We start from the raw sequence: 19,611 nt of genomic DNA on the forward strand, positions 1-19,611 counted from the left end.
CAGGACAATGTGAATATTATGGCTAATTGAAATTACCTGTGGGAGCTTTGGCAGATGTAAGCTGATTAAGCAATGAGTATTTCAGTGGGGCACTGAGATTATTGATCTGAACTTTGACAGTGGAGCATCCTAAACGACCACATTTTTAGGGCTTGGGTTCTTAGCATCGAAGTAGAAATCACGTCTCCTGTAGCATTAGGCAGGAGTGTTATCCTAACTTTGACTCAGGGGGAATAAGTTGCACTTCCTAAGTCACCGGCATCACTTGTCCAAGACTCTTGGGTTTTATTCCCTGGCCTCCTAACCAATCATCCAATGAGCCCGACATCACTGTCTTTCTATGGCCTGAAGGTGGTGCAGCCAAGTCAAATCAGGGTGACTTTCTTATCATCTGTACAATTCTCTTAATTTCTACAGGCGATTCAGCCATTCTTTACTCACTGAAAGGGAAAACCTGCCTTTTCTTCTAGATGCTTGTCAAAATGTGGCAGTTTCCAGCTGGTTTCTGCTGACTTTGTTAAAGTGCTGTTCAGTATGCAAACAGCATCACAGGAGGGAGAGCGTTAGAAATGACGCCCCTGCGATATCACAGAGCCGGCAGCCCATAATGGCCTTTCATGCATTCCCCAAGGGTTATGGCCAGGCTTTTGGGAAAGCTGTGGGGACACTTGGATCCTCTCGGAGACACTCGGGGTCCCTTTTGACTCTTCCTACCTCCCAGTCTCTGGTGAAGCTGAACGGGACTTAATTTGACAGCGGCAGCTCTGTAGGCAGAAGGAAAACTGCAGAAATATTGCAAAAAAGTTGATCAGAAACAACAGTCTGGGCTGGCAATACTCAAGGCAATTCATGATTTCCCTAATAAAAATTACCGAGCTTGCTGATGGGGCCTTTCACCCGGTTGGTTGCAAAAGCTGAATCATTTAAGAGACCAGAGTGTACGCTCTTTGCATTGAGGGATGTCTGGGTTATGCAGGCTGGCACTCCTATGGTCATACAAATTAATAACCACAAACAGGGAGGCTTCACACTTGTCTCCTTACATTTAGACTTGCAGATCCCTGCCTGACACTCTCACAGCTTGGACACAAGTGACTAGTGGAGGAATTGGCAGTACGTTTTGGCACCGAAGCCAGGCAAAACAGCACGCCCAGGCGTGCCGGTTTCTTAGAGAGGCAGTCGAAAATGGAGGAGCGAGCTCTCAAAGCCTTGCCGGAAATATGCCTGCAATTACAAACCCCACTTCAGAAGCTAAGAGGCTGATTTATCTTGCTTTACTGGCTAAAATAACCACATTCAAAGGGCTACAACAATCTTTAAAGACTTGAAAAGTTTCCCCATTTATTCTCCGTCCTTTTGAAAGGCTGGATTCTTTCCTCTCTCACACCTCACGCTGTTAGCGAGGGGAAGATGCTGGATCAAAGGGACTCTCTTTTGGAGGTGAGACTAAGGGAAATCTCAACCATGGACATTCTCCAGCATCCTCCTTTTCCTCCCAAGCTATGTTTAAAAGTCTGTTTCATGCTCCTGACAAGCACCAACATGACAGCACCAGAAAACCTGTCATAGACTTTACTGCTGGGGACACTGATTTCATTGAGACAAGGTGCAGCACCCGTTAAGTGTTCCTGTGGTGCCATTTATCTCTCTTTTAAATGGACCGCTGCTAGGATGCAGCAAGGGCATAATCCACTGGCTGAAGCAATGGCTGGGCTCTTTACTAAGCCCGACAGACAAACTAGAAACATCCCAAAGTGGCTAGACAACCTTGGCACGGTTATTTTTTGGCCTGTAAACCAGGGGTTGGATTTGATTCAGTGACCTAGAAGTAAAAGACTCTTTTGGTCTCAGTTCTGTATCTGTTATTGAAATGCAGAGTTGACCACCAAACTTTCTAGCTCATCGCATCAATATCTGGCTGCAACCTGCCACAAAACTGAGATGCTTTGCTGATTCTGAGCTATAAGTGGGAAGAAACAGAAGACACATGTGAGGCTGATTTCTGATGTGCATTAGGGCAGCTTTGGGCATGCCTGGGTTCCTAGCACAAATATACCCCAAAGCCACCAGATGAAGCCCTGGACCTTGTCAGGATTTCTCTTGCTTAAGTTTGCCCTGGGATGGTACAGATCCACTACATCTGCTCCTATTCCACCTAGTCCAGTTTCTCCTATGGAGAATACAAGGTACTCTAGGTGCATCTACACATGCTATTAGCATGGAGCAATAAACTCCAGTGCATATTGCTCCCGGGCACTGTGTTTGCAAGAGCACCTGGAAATGCAGCATTTTGAGCCCTGGCTGGCAGGGCGTCTGGGGGGTCAGCCTGCCATCCTGGGGCTGCTCCGATCTGGCTTACTGTGCTTTGGACATGCTGACTGGGGCACAAAGGTACTCCAGTGAGGGGCTAGCTGGCAGGCAGCCCCCACACCAAAGCATCCCTGTGCCACAGCCAGCCCTGCAAATGTCTACACGCGTGTTGATGTGCAATAAAGAACGCTACCATAAGATAGGACTTGTGTTTCCAAGTACTAACCTATGGTGGAGTTAATTAGTTTCCTATGGCCTAATAAGGCCACACATGTAAATGATGTGACTTTGGCATGGAGCTAATTTGCAGCTCTGTAATAAACGTCTCATATAGATGCTCCCTCTGTGTAATTTAGAGAAGCCCATGGATACTGGTGTGGTAGAGGAGTGGCAGATAGGACTAAAAGACATGTATTCCCAAGCTCTGCTGGGACACAGATGGACATGATACATCTTCCATTGTGCCAAAATTACAGAACATTTCATATAATGTGAAATACTTGAGGACTCCGAGCTCATTATGACATATGAAGAAGTAGAACTCTTGGTTCCAGAATGATGCCTTTTATTAGACCAACAGGGAAATCGGAAGAAAAAAATGTCCTTTTCTGCAAGCTTCCAGGCTCAAAGTTCCTTCATCAGGCTCTGGGAAAAGTACAGATGCTAAAAGATTTTTTAAAGTCCCCATAGTACACCCCTGAGCTCATTATGAGTCACTCAAGCTAATTTTACACATGGCCCCCGCCCCACTCCACAGATCATCTAACAGCTAAAAAAAGACTTTGCTTCAGGTTGCATTGTGACATTTGTTAGGTGTCAGAAGCTCTGTGACATCTGAATCCTAACGTGTCATAACACAGCCACCCCTGTGTGATTTCTACCAGAGCTCACAATATAGTACATTATACAGTACAATACAGCCATACTATAAGATGCAATTGATGCAAGAAAAATAAAGAGATATAGCCGATAAAAGAAGAATACATGGATTCTTTTGAAAAGAGACAGCTGCAATCAGTTCAAGTAGCAACTACTCAGAGTAAAAATAAAGCTCCTAGATAAAAGATGATGGAGAGCAGGAAATTATCTGCAGACCCTTCTTCTGGGCAGTTCTATATTTAGGGAAACAGAAAGATTCTCTTTCAGGATTATATAAAACATCGGCAACAATAGATAAATTGTGTCAACCCTTGAATTATCTGTTGCAGAACCACAGGTGTAACCTGTAGAAAATCACCTCCTCCTCCCCTTTCCTAGTCTCTCAGCATCATCACCAAAGATACTTTGCTTGGAACAAAGCAGCTTTGGGTGCCCATACATGTGCTCCGACACTTTCTAATTAAAGTGCACCAAAGCAGACTCGATTGATCTAATCTTGATTAGACTAATTAATGCCCCACCGTGTCTCACCGTCTCAATGTATTCAACACCCCACATTTCAAAATGGTGGTGGGGGCACTTTAACTAAAACTCATTGAACAAACTTTAGTTAAAGCACCCCGTGGCCATCTGGAAAAATGCAATGCTGAATACATGTGGTGCTGCAGCGTTTTAATTAGAGCAGCTGTCCAGGAGTTGCTCTAATTATAACACCCCCACCACTCCCCCAAACCCCAGAGCATGTGCATAAGTTGCACCTTGGAGATCTGTTTGTCTTGGTGGTCGTGGCCCATCTAAGGAGGCTGAGAGAGCAGAAGAGGGAGGGAATAAAGTAGAAGGGAAGTTTTGAAGAGGTGACAACATGACAAATAAACCGATGGAGGCAGGGGAGTGGTGGCTGATGGGGCAAGTCATGGAGTCACCATTCTGTTTGGTCTTTAAAAGCTGTAGGTTCACATTCATTGACTGAAGCTTTTCATTCAGTCGGAAACCTACTACATTTTCAACTACAGAAAAGGTGACATCTCATACCTAATTTTGACTTCACTCCTCTTCTTCCTTCATCTTCTGCTTCAAACCTCTCCTTAAAGAAGCATGTCTTTAGTGCAGCTTCCCTACACCCTTCCTCCCATTGATGATACCTGAAATAAACCTGATGTATTTCCCCTACCAATATAATACTCATATGTATCAGTCTGTAATGGTTGAGGGTGGGCACATTTATCATTTTTAGACAAGATCTATGTTTTGCTGTTTATTTACACCACTGTATGCATTTTCTCTCTGTACAATGCTTTCCCAATAAATGTATTCTTCAATGTATTACACATATATGGCCTGATTTCGCCATTATGGAGGTAAGTGGAGAGACTCTAATGTGGCTGGACCAAACCTGCATGGAAAGAAAGTGATCCATGAAGATGTAGTATTGAGTATAGATTTTTCTAGCACAAATCTGGGACATTCTGTTTACGCGCGACTGGAGAAGACACATGTAAATTAGAGGTCAAAAAAAGCTTTATGCTATGCATCCTCAAGGAATTCTTAAGCCCCTATTTTAAACATTGTTTTCCCTATTCTGGTACCACTCTATCACAGGTACCATGCCGGTCTCCAAAGAAGCGATACGTAGGAAGCTAGATGCTGTTATCCCAATAAGTCAGATGCATTCACAATAAATATGAGCACAAGGACTAGGCTTTTCTGGCAATGAATGAAGAATTTTCATTAGTCTGTTAAATGAAACTGAAGCAGCTACCATGAAAAGACCAGGCATTGCATGGATGAAAACAAAATATATTTAGAGACTTGTAAAATGGTAAGGTCAAAACCAACCCAAGCAAATCAATCCACCACTTTCCACTGGGCTGTATGATATCTCTTTATAGATGGACCTGTATGCATACACTTTGCATAGAGTCTCTATAGCGTAACCCTAAGCATAACTGTAATGCATGTGATCTAGTTAAAAGCACCAGGGCACAAGCACCAAGATAGGTGGTCTTGTTTGTAAGGCGCTAAGCCAGAGGGAGAACTGATCTATGTTCCACTCTTTGCCAAAGACCCTCCTCTGTGACCCTATGAGCAAGCTATTTGGGATCAAAATACAGTAGATATGAAGGGACTTTTACGGACATCAGTATGATTCATCTGGGTCCTCCTGTAACTTCAGCCTTATGTCTGTAAATGATAGCAGTGAAATGTAGAAATAATAACACTTCCCTTTAGCAGAGGGATTCTGTGAGGATAAATTCAATAGATGTTTGGGAGGCACTTGAATAGTTCTCCACTGTATTTTCTCTCCTTGAAAGACAAGTTTAAATTTAGATCCATCTCAGATACTTACACAGCCCCCACTACAGTAGGGTCTGAGTGTCTCACAAGCTTTAATGCATTTATCATCACACAACTCCTGCAATGTAGGAAAAGGCTATTATTCCTAACACCCATGGTGGGACAGGGATACACGACACCTGTACATGACACTGGTTTTTACTAGCTAAAGATCATCTTTAGGTTTATTTCACTCTCACAATGTGCCACAGTGATTCCTATTACTATTTTGCACGTAACACGTTGAATGCTCATAATTGATAGATGTGTTATTACTAGTAAAAAAAATGCTAGAGGGCACCAGGTGGCCAAATTGTGTCAGAACAGGGAAAATGGCAATTTTAGCGTTGTGTAAGAATATCCATAATGAAAGTTTCATGATAAAATTAAACCTGGTGGAACAATTAGCCACGGTTAAAACAAAACTTGTTTTGGGAAACAAGCAAGAGGAACTTACCCTCCTGCTAGCTGACACCAACCCAGTCATAGTGGGGCTCACTGAAATGTGGTGGGACCCAATGCAGGACTGGGAGGTGAAAACCAAGGGCTATGGGCTGTACAGGAGGGACAGGACAGGGAGGAAAGGTGGGGCTGCGGCGCTCTACATTAAGGAGGAATACACATCCTCGTCAATTAGCAAATAATCAGAGGAGGGGCACTCTGAAGTGCTTTGGGTTAGAGTACAAGGCAGTCGAGGGGAAAGAGACTTCATGGCAGGGGTCTACTACAGACCACCCGACCACGGGGAAAAGCTCAACTAGGAATTCTTAGATCAGCTCACGGAGGTCGTTAGGTCAAAGGACGAGGTCATCATGGAGGACCCGAACTTTCCAGACATCTGCTGGGAAGAGCAGTCGGCCAGGTCTGACCGCTCACGTAGGTTCCTAGCCAGAGTGCAGGACCTCCATCTACCCAGGAGGTGCACAGCCCCACCGGGGGAGATGTCTTGTTGGACCTGGTGCTGGCCATGGACGACGACCTGGTGAGGGGGCTGCGGGGGCTCGACCACTTGGGCGACAGGGATCATCGCCTGCTGGGATTCACCATCCAGCACAAGGTGGCAAAGGCCTGCAGTAAGGCAGCGGCCCTGGACTTCAGGACGGCAGACTTCAATGAGCTAAGGAGACTAGTCGGGGAGGCACTGAGGTCCCGGAGGGGAGGGGAGCCGGGTGTCCAAGAGTGGTCGCTCCTTAAGGAGACGATCCTCCAAGCCCAGCGGGAGGTAATCCCAACACGGATCAAAGGGAGCAGGAGGGCGTAAAAGCCCCCACGGCTCACCAAAAGCATCCGGGAATGTCTCCTAGCTAAAAGGGAGGCGCACACCCAAGGGCAGGGAGGGGCCATCCCCAGGAGGACTATACCTCAGTTGCTCGGGGCTGCAGGGGGGGCAGTCAGGAAGGCCAACCGCACCTTGTCATCCATCCACAGATGCATCTCAAGCAGGTCCAAGGAGGTGATCCTCCCCCTCTATGCGGCACTAGTCAGGCCGCAGCTGGAGTACTGCATCCAGTTCTGGGCACCGCACTTCAGGAGGGACGTGGACAGCATGGAGAGGGGCCAGAGGAGGCCACTCTCATGGTCGGGGGGCAGCAGGGCAGGCCCTACGAGGAGAGGCGACAGGACCTGAACCTGTTCAGCCTCCACAAGAGATGGCTGAGGGGGATCTAGTGGCCTGTTACAAACTAGTCAGGGGGGATCAGCAGGCATTGGGGGAGTCCCTGTTCCCCCGAGCACTGCCAGGAGTGACCAGAAATAACTGTCACAAGCTGGCAGAGGGTAGATTTAGGCTAGACATCAGGAGGCGCGACTTCAGTGTCAGGGTGGCTAGGGTCTGGAACCAGCTTCCAAGAGAAGTGGTGCAGGCTCCTACCCTGGGCGTGTTTAAGAGGAGGTTAGATGCACATCTTGCTGGGGTCGTTTGACCCCAGTACTCTTTCCTGCCATGGCAGGGGATTGGACTAGATGATCTGCTCAGGTTCCTTCCGACCCTAGAAACTATGAAACTTTGAAAACTTGTCGGAGGTGGTCTAACTTGCCACGATAAATCAAAACCTACCATGAAAAAAAAAATCAACATGAAAATAGTCGACTGACCTAGTAAAACAGGGTTTTTTGGTGCTCTCTCGTAACGTGCATCTAAACAATACACATCATGTACAACGGCCCACAAAGACCAAGGCTTAGATTGATCTCATTTGAAGGTAGGCATTTACATACCTTAGAGCTCATGGCCACACAAGAAGTCTGTAGTGAACCTAGGAACTGAATCCCAGACTTTTCAGCCCCAAAATAGCACCTTTTGACTTAAATAGCGACAGTTTCCTGCAGAGGATACAAGACCAAAGCTACGGGCAGCCAATGCATGTGAGAGCGATACAGAAATCAATAAACCTAAGCAGCTTTAAAGTAAAGAACGTGCATCTGGAGAAGATGCGCTGTCATTTAAAAAAAATCTGTTCTTCCACAAAATGGTTATTTCTCAGAGTTATAGCTGTGTTTATCTGGTTATCAGAAGGGGATCTGACAAGAAGATTTCTTTATTCTTTTATGACATTCTCCTAACGGCTCTCATCAAGATGGCCATGCTAGAGGAGCTGAGTGAAGGGCCTAAGAAAAGAAAGGGGACATAACATAAGTTTCTGCTGATGCATCAGAGGATCAGAAAGCTGGAAAAGAGTTGGGATGAAATGAAAGGTTAAGACTGGGCAGAAAAGAGGTGAGGAGGAAGTTTTTCAGAATCAGAGAATGGGCAGATGTTTTGAAGGGCCCCGTCTCCATCCAGGGACTGACGTAGTCTTAATTAACAAGACAAGGAGGGCACCAAGCTCTTCCAAACATCTGGCTGCTTCTGTTCATAACTGCAGCCTAGACTTTTAAAGGTATCTTGGCCCCACTGAAATCAAAACCTTAATCCTTTAAAAATTTGAGCTGGATCCCTTTTGACAATCAAAGAGTACTTATGAGCAATTGGTTCCTCTTTGGAAATCTGGCCGCTGATAAATAAGAGCAACAAAATAAATGCAAATAATAGGAGAGAAAAAATAAATACTTTGGAAGTCATGATTGTGGTGCAAAAGTGTTCATCCATTGGCATATCACCTTTAAATGAACACATACATATTTGTATGCCATTGCTATAACAATAATAATGGTTTTGTGATTCATACAGGGCCTGACATTGGAAAATTCACAGAGGCAAACTTTCTAACGAATGCCGACAGGATTAAGGCTGCACCTTCTGTCATCCCTGTTGAAATGCAGCTACCTCCAGGAAGAAACAGGGCTGCTGTTTAACAGTGCCCAATAACACTCATTATTCAGCTATTTTAGGACAGGAAGTGAAGTGCATCAACGCATATTACTAAAACAGAAGGGATAAGTAGGTTAAAAACTATAATTTAGAGATCCTTTAGCCTCACTGACTTTTAGGGCTCCACGGGCCAAATCCTGTGTGTTCTGTATACAGTGATCTCTTCACCACAGGGGCAAGAAGTTTTCTAGCCACTACAGAGCAGTCTTATCAAACTACAACTACAAGGCAACTGAGATGAAGAGAAGAGGGATTTGCCCATTACCAGCTGTCTGAAACCATCGTTCTTGTAACAAATGCATCAAGCTCCTCAGGGACTGCTCACGCTGAAGAACCCTATTCTATAATATGGCCTGAAGCAGACAGTGTCAGCAACCCAACAGGCCCTTGAATTAATTGGGACGTTATCTCAGTCTTGACTTGGATGGGGAAGTGCCAAGTACTGACACACCAGAGACTGGGGTTGCTCTTGGTAGGCTCTTTATAAAAGCAAAGCTGTGTTGTGGGGCAGAAGCCAGACCTTTTCATGTGCTATTTAGCAAAGAAGGATGCAAAGTGCACTGATGCTATTAGGTATAATGAATAGCTCATAAGTGGACACTAGTGGGCATCTATTGTCCAGGTCTGGCAAAACGGCTTGCAGATGCACAGGCTTTGGGTTCCATTAAGGAAGCATTTGAATTGCAGCAATAAAACAGGCCGTAAGTGCCTCCCAGATGGCAAGCTTCATTTGAATGTCCAGTTCTAATATGGGATCAGCAATAATATTCTCCCTGTTCTTTTGTCATAATAAGGAGAGACTTCATCTCTTAGTGGAAATGAATGGGGCACTTAAAGAACAAAGGGAGACAATTTGACTACGGGGGAATAAAGAAGTGTGTGTTTGGGGAGGATGCTTTCTAAATTGCTGACAGATGGATCCTGGCTTTGAGATGGTCATGCAGCATGGGAGGGAAGCCATGTTAAAAATGTCTGGCCTGCATGCACAGCAGGCATAATTGTAAGCCCTTCATCATTTAAGAGTTTAAGGTTTGTGTTCTGCAGTGCTCAACTGGAATGGGGAGGGGGTAGAAGAAGGGATGAGGGGGGCATGTCTCTGTCCTCCCCCAGTATGAGAGGGCAGGTCTGGCTAGACACTGGGTGCATACTGGGAAATGGTGAAAGAATTGCAGCTACACTGTGCCTACGAGCCTTCAAAGAAAGGTGCCTTGTGAAACCCCAGCATCCTACGCTGCAGCGAGCAAGGAGAGAGGTTAATATTGCTATCAGCGCAAATAAACAACATCGCTGACAATCCCGCTAACAAGGCTTTAATTTTGCTTTTGCACTGGTATAAGTAACAGCTCTGCTATTTTAAGGTCAGCCCCTGCAGACTGAAAACACACATAAACATGCACATACACACCGCTCTGTGCAGATAATTACGGAGGCTTTATCATGTAATCAAGGACAAATTAAGAAACCATAAGTGGAACTTACCAGTGACCTTGCCCAAGCTGAGTGATTTGATGGCCCTGAAGTCAATCTCCGAGAAGTTATGCTTGACTTTGAGAACTTGATCCACCTGAAATAGGTCAATAAAATAAGTCCATTATGGCAGCATGCATAGCCTCTCCAAAACTTATTACAAAGCCAGCTAGGGGAAGAATTTAGCCTCTATAGAGCTACTTGCCAAAAGCAAATAATACTTGGTTTCAACTGGGATTATGTTTCTAAGCATGGCATAAGGAATGTGCATGAATTCAGCAGGAGAAGCTAAAAGGTGCATTGGAGTCTTTATATAACAGGACTTTTAAGAAACCTTCTCTGCAAGAAAGTATAAAATATTTGAAAAGTGCTCATGTCCTGCCAGAGAGTTCTTGCATACTCATCTTCTATTACAGTAATCAAATGAAGCCTGGCTGTAAATGGATGGCCAAGGATCAGTGCCACTTGGGGGAAGTGATTAGGGGTTGCATGTTATACTTAGACCATACTTAAAATTTGAGAGTCCACACATAAAAGCTCATTAACTCACGCTAAGTGCCTTCTGAGTGTCTCAGTGTTATGCCATTTCAGGCAAGGACTAACTCTGGCTGGGGCTACTTGGCTTATGTTAGGGTCACTTCAGTCTGATAACTTCAGAGATAAAATGAGCAATTTGCAGTCCTCCAGCATCCCAGAATGCACCATCTCCAATTCCTTACCCAGACCAAGGATAGAGCCCAGGTGTCCATGCTCCTATCCATGTCCCTGCTTGCTAGCCCTCTAGTAGAAAGGCAGACAATGAATAGTACTAATCCTTAATGCGCAGATGCTCACTGCCCGTTCTAGCTTTAATGCTGCTTAACATCCTGCAGATTTAGCGTGGTCTAAGTGTAACGTGTAACTACACCCCTAACTGGGCAATAAGATAAGATCATCATATGGGATAACTCCTCCTTACTGGTCACATCGTTTGCTTGCTGCAGGCTCAGAGCCACCTCTATTATGTGCTGTATTCATTTTTGGCCACACCTGTATAGACTGCTGTGCTAAAAAACCTGAAGCTGAAGTACAAACAAAACATGCACGTGCAGTGCAAAGCTCTCTCTTTCATCCTGCATCTTTTGAAGCACGCTCCTCCTCTCCTGCCTCTGCTGTCCCCCTATGCTAATGCATACCTGTCATAAAATCCCACTCCTTGCAAATAAGCAGATGCTTGCCAAAAAGCTGGTACAATTTCCTTAGGAATGAGACCAAAAGGGGAAGCTGTGAGTGCACGCCCCTCCTCGGCTTCGACAAGTAGGACAGCAAAAGGTTTCTAGTTAGCCCCTCAGCAATTGAACAGGTCCTAGATTGAGCACTGTTTCTCAGAGAGACAGCAGGAACGATGTAGTTGGAGAGCACGCAATAAAGAGCCTGCGGCGTTCTCATCTTCTGGAGGAATAAGATCCCAGGTGATGGGGTGCGTGCACACCAACGACTACGTTCTTCGGTCTCTGCAAAGTTAAATGCCTATTCCCACTGTCCTGCTGACATGAATGAGACCGTGTGTCTGAGTACTCGGCATTGCATGTGACAGTACAAAACGTAACCCTCTTCCCCACTGGATTATTCAGCTATGGTCACATTCTGCCTCAGGACAGACACACGAGTACAATGAGACTCCTGCATCTCTACTCAGCCCAGCCCCTTGGCAGTGCACTGATGAGTAAAAAGCATATTAAACGATCATTCTGCTAAGAGCTATTTTGTGCCAGTCTTGCACACGCAGGACCTTGCACTAGTGAGCAAACAGGAATACAAGGTGGCCCACTGAAATCAAGGGCACTGACTGTAGGGAAAAGCACTAATTAATGCTGAGCGTGGACGGCTGAATCTGAGCTGCGATGTAGGCCGTGACAGGTAGGTCTGATACCTGGATGACGAGCTCCTTTCCTTCTCTGTTGATCTTCACATGGTGCATTTCTCGATTTGCAAAATTTCCAGAGTCGATGGTGAAAATGAGGAGTCCATCTTTACTCAGCCTGTATCGGACCTGTAAACTTCCTTAAAAGTAGAGCACATTTCCAGCTATAAGACTTGTGTCCGTAATGAGGCTCTGCTCAATAGGTTTACACAGTATGAGACATTCATGCCATTTAGAAAAGCAGTGTAACATGTACAAGACAGAGAGTTGAGAAGAAGTAAGAAAGCATCAAACTTGAATGAGCAGAACGGACCATCGTGGCTACAACATTTTAACACTACCACCGCATGAAAAATTAATTTGTTGGAAGTTTTTCACATGAGCGGACAGACTCCAGTCCCCAGATACCTACCTTGAACAACTGGGCAAATAACTGTCCTAGAGGAATGCGTGTCTACCCATGGGTCAGGCATTATAACAGCAGCACATTATTTGATATATATTAAATTCTGTATGAATGGTTATTTCCACCAGAGGGCATGCACATCTGCAGTTCTAGCACTGTTTTGGAAGAGTAATAATTGTGGGTTTTATTAGTGCTCTTCAAGAAGCCAGTCAAGTAAAATATAATGGCCCATGTAGATGATGGTGTATTGGATATTGTTTGAAATGAGAATGGTCATGGCTTTTGTTTTTCAAAATATGATTTTGTCGCAGGTATCTTCAGAAACACGTTATGATTTACACTCCATGAGACAAAGGTAAATTGTAAATGAAGCTAGAACCATAGTTTGACCTTGCTTTTCTAGTCTGCTTGCAAAAATCTATATAATTCTCTCTCATACACACAAAAGCAGATGCTTTCAATGCTCTTTTATAACAAAACATCAGCTGTGGCTGCTTTCAGCTTGTGAGAAACAACAATACAGTGACAAAGCTGTGAGGGCATAAAGAAAGAAAGGGAACGGTTAACAGAGTTAATCCTTTAGCGTGTGCCAAAAGAAAAATATAAATATAAAGATTTGGGGACAAAAGACATTGGCCGATCTTATAAGCTTACGTTTTGACCACAGAAGAACAAACCTGTTAAGATCATCATGCGGGCAAATGACACATACACAAAACAAAACTCTCCAGAACTCCTGGGGCTCTTTTACAGGTCGGTAACTGAAACAGGCTGAATAATTCTGGTTCAACTCATTTAAAAAGCCTTTACAAAGCTATTTTGTTACATTCACTAAATGAGAATCTCAAAGGAGATAAGAAATGCATACCTAATCCTGCAATCTATAGAGCAATAATTCTTCATTATGCTTTTCCTGCTATTTACAGCAAAACACAGAGCAACTCCTATGCCCTTCCTTCCTAAAACTCCTGTCTGAGCTAATTCCAAATATGCCAAACTTCCCTCGATTTGGAGAGTCTAATAGGCAGACAGTACCTACACTGAAATGTAGGGAAGTGATGTTCACTAGGGGATTTGTTTTCCCACTGTTATATTTCTAGGCTTTGTTTCCTCATTTGCAGAAATCCTTCCCAATCTTGCAAGTGCCCATCTTCAAGAAGGGGAGGAGGGAGGACCTGGGTAACTATAGGCCGATTAGCCTAAGTTCTATCCCAGGGGAAATCCTGAAAGAAATCATTAAGGAGTCTATGTGCAATATGCTTGCAGAAAGTAGGACTCTGAACGATGGCCAGCATGGCTTTGTCACGGGCAGGTCTTGTCTTACCAACCGCATCTCCCTCTACAACCAGGTAACTTGCCACCTGGGCAGGAGAGAAGAGGTTGACATTGTATACTTTGACTTTCAAAAAGCTTTTGATCTGGCATCCCATGATGTCCTCATGAGAAAATTGGGAGGACTGTGGGCTTAACTGTGAGACAGTCAAGTGGGCAGGAAGCTGGCTGTGGGGTAGGACCCAGAGCCCTAATGAAGGGATCTGTGTCGTCCTGGCGAGAAGTGAGCAGCGATGTCCCGCAGGGGTTGGTGCTTGGTCCAGTGCTGTTCAATATCTTCATCAATGGTTTGGATGTGGGGGTGAGGAGCTCACTGGCCAAGTTCAGGCACAATACCAAGTTATGGGGAAGTGTGGACATACTTGAAGATAGGCTGGAGATACAGGCGGACCTAGACAGGCTGGCAAGTTGGGTGGATCACAATGAGATGAAGTTCAACATCGAGAAATGTCAAGTGCTCCACCTCGGGATGAGCAACCCCCAACACACCTACAGGCTTGGCAATGCCAACTTGACCAGCACTATGAATCAAAGGGACCTGGGGGTAATAATTGACTACAGTATGAATATGATACCCTGGCGTGCATCAACCAATGCATCTCCAGCAAAACCAAGGAGGTGATTCTTCCGCTCTACTCAGCACTGGTGAGACCCCAACTGGAGCAGTGCGTCCAGTCCTGGGCACTGCACTTTAACAAGGATGTGGACAAGCTTAAGAGAACCCAGAGAAGAGCCACCCGTATGATCAGTCTTACATGGCAAGCCATATGAGGAAAGGCTGAGGGATCTGGGATGCTTCAGCCAGAGGAAAAGGAGGTAGCAGCTTACCACTACACTAGGGGAGAACATCAAGGTCTTGGTGATCAACTGTTCACCAGGGCACTTGAGGAGAGAACCAGGAGTAATGGCCGCAAACTCCTGGAAGACCGATTCAGGCTCAACATTAGGAAAAACTACTTCACAACGATGGTGTCCAGGCTATGGAATAAGCTTCCTCCAGAGGTGGTACCATCACCTGCCCTGGACATCTGCAAGAGGAGACTGGACGGTCACCTTGCTGCAGTCACGTGACCCCCAGTTATCTTTCCTGCTTGGTGCAGGAGGCCGGACCCAATGATTTTTAGAGGTCCCTTCCAGCCCCTATGGATCTGTTAATCTAAGTTCTCCTTGGATGAAATGCCCCATTGAGCAGATGTCCTATTCCCCACTGCAGTCTCACTCACCTTTACAGTAAGGTTTAAAGTGGTGCAGACATCTGACATGCGCCTCCTACATGAGGGAGAGTTTCAATCTCTTTTTATGGCAGAACCCAAAAAGTTTTCAAACAGGAATTGCAATGAAAGTAAGCCATTTTCCTAATTTTCCAGGGTGTGTGAGTAGAAGATTAGCTTCTTCGAGTTAGCAGAGCTCCCGAAGATGTGCAGGGAAAATGAGAAAGGATTCTGGGAACTGGTCTTTGATCATTTCATAGTTGCCTGAGGTTTTACCATAAGGAGAAAGTACAGGAACTAAGAGGCACCTAATCATTTAAGTTGCATTCATGAAATGTTTCATTAATTTAAGAGGGAAATGTGTGTATAGATCTAGGTCAGTAGTGGACGCAAGGCTAAATATAAGAATATCTCCACTGAAGAGCCTTATTCTACAAACCTTCCCAGCCTTTCTAATGGATATTATTATTCATTATTTATACATCTTTTTTGTCAAAACATGCATTAAGATGAAGTTGCAACTGAGCACACATTATAATGTTACTATTATGGCATTTTTGTATTATCATGGCAACTCCATAATTCTCATAATGCCCATTGCCCAGGAGCCCCCCCACAAAGGTCATGGACCTACTACACTGAGGGCTGCAGAAAAAAAGCATTCCTGTTTAAAATAAAAAAAACAAAAAAACCCTTCTAATTTCATTAGGGGAAGCAATTCAGGGAAGGCAATGCAGAGGCATATGGTGGTACCCAGGTTGACACAACGGCAGAGATGGGAATGAACCCACCGCTCCCGGTTCCCCCGTGACAGCCCTAATAGAGCTACTGGAAAGACTCAAAGTAACTAGACATTAGAGCCGGGACTTCTATGCATGGCCACGCCATTTGTTTGGATGAGACACTTAATTCCCTTGTCTATCAAAATACCTGTCCAGCTTCCAGAGATGATAAGAAAGATGACTGGTATTTGAAATCAGCTACTCAAAACTAATGGAATAAACTAAAGCAGTTTTGCTTCAGGCCAAAATTACACTAGTATCCATCTGAAGCCATTTTCCCCATCTTGATACAGTGACTTTAGGATTTTCACCCATTGAACTGAGAGCAGAATTCAGCCCATATTCAGCACCAATCTTTCCACACTGATCAAATTGTTTTGTTCTATATAAAAGCAGGACAAAGAAAGAAATAGAGTGTTATTTTTGTTGAAAGGTCTTTTGTGTATCTTTGAATTTGGATTAGCTGGTTGGTTGGAGTCCTTTGTCACATTATGCTAGTGTCACCAGCCACAAACAAATACCTGGGCACAATCTACATTTTCTGAAATGTTTGCATCATTTATTTTTGATCACAGGCATTCATGTAGTAATGGTACTATGTTTCTGGGAGCTGTATCATGGTCATGGGCAATCTGCCGTCCTGTCTTCACTTAGGCCAGGTATAGACATGACATTTTTACCAGCAGAAATGATCAGAAGCTGGTCTATATATGTAACCGAACAGAAGTTTGGCACATATAGACTGGTTTAAAAATGGGAGAACCCAGTCTAAGATTTGCCCTGTACCTGCAAAGGGCAAACGTGTGCTCTGTTCACTGCCGATCTAAACTGTGCCACTTACAGACAGCCACATAACTTAGACTGGTTCTGCCTTGGGCTTCTTGAATGTCTGTGCCTAACCTTAAGTGCCTGGGACTGCAAACCAGACTTGCAACAGTGCTCAAGCAATATGCTGCCAATTATGCTGAGCTCCTGAAGACCACTGTTATTAACTACATGCAGTGAAGGGACAGTTCTGTCTTATATGCCAGATTCGTGCCCCTGGTTGATGACGATTACTGGTGCTAGTCTGTGCATCAGGAGATGTTAGACTTAATGATCTTCAGGGCTTCATCTGGCCTTTCAACCTATGTCTAAATTGCAGGCGATGGCACGTTGAAATGCTTGAGCTATCTTTAAATGAGCTAGCATAGGTATGGGAAACAGGCCAGCCATGGCAGCATGGAGCTCCCCATGGTTTAATTTACCTTGCTTTTCATCAGGATAAATTAGCCTCTGTGGAGCTCTTTGCTGTTACTGTTAGATTTGGTATGTGACATAGCTTAAAGTTAACTTAACCACTAAGCTGCAGTTTGCCCATTAAGGGCTGGTTTACATCTATACAAAGGTCCCATAGAAATGGCTCGAGTGATTCTGGGGGGGGATCCCTCTTGTGCTAGGAGAGATCCCAGACCCAGCACAGCTGCATTTATGCCATCTTTTACTGACACCTGTACAGGACACCTGAGACCTGTAGGTAGCAATGGGAAAGGGGATGAGACCAGTGTCCTTACACCTGACCCCCCCCGGAATGACTCTAGTCTGTGCTGAGGACAGCGTCAGACAGCCCAAAAACTGGAGGAAAAGTAACAGTGGCTTAAAACCAACCCTCACCTCTGGTTCTGCACTGAGTAGAGGCACAAGGGAGCAGTGGCACCAGAGCCTGCTGGGAATCGGTGAGAATTAGTCCTCCCTCAACAGCGTGCAGGCTCACATACGCTGCATCCAATTTGAGAGGTAGAGCATGTGCAGCAGCGTGACATGTTTGAAATTATTGCCAGGGTGGGTAAATCTGCACCCAAGACATGATCCAAGTGTCTAATTTCACGCAGTCTTAAAACCATGCCTTTGTTTTTAAGGTCTCCTCACTCACTAACTCGCTGAACTATATGGAAAGGATGAGGTCCTGCAAGTCTCTGGAAAGGGCCTTAACTTGGTCTTTAAATTTGTGCTACTTAAAGCTGGAAACTCTTGCATTAATGCACTATGGCAAGCAGAGTTTCATAGTTTCATAGCTGTTAGGGGTGGAAGGGATGTTACAGATCATCGGGTCCAGCCGCCCCTGCACTTGGGCAGGAAAGACCGCTGGGATCAGATGACCCCAGCAAGGAGGGCGTCAAGACATTTTTTGAAGGTTGCCAGGGTGGGTGACTGTACGGCCTCTGCTGGGAGCCTGTTCCAACCCCTTGGCACTCAACTAGTAAAGAAGTTTTTCCTTACATCTAGCCTGAATCGATTTTCAATCACTTGGTGCCCATTATTTCTTGCCCTCCCCTAGACAGCCATGGTTCTTCCACAACCACGTGAGATTAGGTGGCGGAGCCAGCCATAAGGTTGATTGGAGAACCACTGGCTTAAATCCGTCATCTTTGCTGTCTCCCAGAAAGGCAAGATCCCCAGGTGTGAAAATACACTCCCCCTGGACACAAACCGTTTACAAGTCAACACATTTGGCAGATCATTAAAACAGGAACTACAGCGGCTCAATATTTCCACAGCACACAGGGAACTGGTAGTTAAAGAAGAAAATAATTAGGGAAAGTGTTGATTAAACAAGGGGAGAAGAACATTAGTGAAGCTATTAATAATACCGTGCTCTCAACATCAGCTATAAACCACGGTGCCAAGAAAGCCTCATGTAATGATTTAGGTGATAGTTTTGGTCTGTTCCTTCCAGGTCACACAGCGCTGAAGGACTGGTTTTTGGTACCGTTCACCACAAAATAACTCCCTGGCAGTTTGCACAGCCTTGGTGCTCTGGTCCCTCTCCTTTATAGCCTGCATATTTAAAAATGAGCTACCTCACCATTTGTAACAGCTGGCTAGGAAACCTGCTCCTTAATTAGCAGCTTCTCCCCAGGGACATTTACTCAGTAAATTTACTCTTCAGAGGAAATGCAGCTGGCATTGTGAAACAACAGGGTCCAGCTTAGTTAAAAACCACTGGACATTTAATAAGAAAGTGTTTGCATCATGGTTTTTTTGTTTTGTTTTTATTATTATTATTGTAGGGGAAAGCAGGATGAGTATTGCTGATTGTTTTATGCACAGAAAATAAAAATGGAAAGAAGAAAAAGTCAGTTCTGTTTCCCAGTTCTATTCCGTAGTTATTGCTCAGCTATTTATCTTGTCCAGGTTAATCCCCTGGCATGCAGATTAGATGCTGACATAAACCACAGGACATGCCACCACTTTGCAGGTATAGGAGAAATATATTTGGTTACCGTGAGATTTTGGACATGAAACATTGAGGTGCAGGGATTTGCAGGGGTAGACTTTGTTTAGTTATTTAATTTATTTAAGTCCCTTCCACAGTGGGACTGAAGTTGCAGCAGGTGGAAGTGGGATGAAATAGAGAAAACAAAAAGAGATGTGCGAGCAAGGAGGGCTTTTATAGAGTAGGACAGAAAGAGGAATAAATTCACTGTCCCATGTGGGCCTCTAGTGTGGGTTCCACCATTTTAAAAGAAAACACCGCTTTATTAAAGCTTATGGTAGCTAAATTGAGATAAGCTACTAATAACTGCAGTTGGAGAATTTGCATCCTTATTTAAATGAACTCAGCTCAAAGACCAGGGTGATTCTCTCAAACTAATGTCAATGCACTGTTCATTCTCATGTGTATTTTGTGCTGTCAT

At 44.7% G+C, this 19,611-nt stretch overlaps 1 protein-coding gene across 1 annotated transcript in view; it reads right to left on the minus strand.

The window, feature by feature from the left end:
• Positions 1–19,611, minus strand: part of CNTNAP5 (contactin associated protein like 5) — a 442,467-nt gene that overhangs the window by 16,308 nt on the left and 406,548 nt on the right. Inside the window, exons 20-21 of the mRNA XM_019554532.1 lie at positions 12,213–12,343; positions 10,313–10,397 (exon numbers count right to left, since the gene is read on the minus strand). Coding sequence (XP_019410077.1) covers positions 10,313–10,397; positions 12,213–12,343 — 216 coding nt within the window. The remainder of the gene's footprint in view (positions 1–10,312; positions 10,398–12,212; positions 12,344–19,611) is intronic.

Source organism: Crocodylus porosus, unplaced genomic scaffold (assembly GCF_001723895.1).
Source record: "Crocodylus porosus isolate Cpor-Errol unplaced genomic scaffold, CroPor_comp1, whole genome shotgun sequence".
NCBI classification, from domain to species: Eukaryota; Metazoa; Chordata; order Crocodylia; family Crocodylidae; genus Crocodylus; species Crocodylus porosus.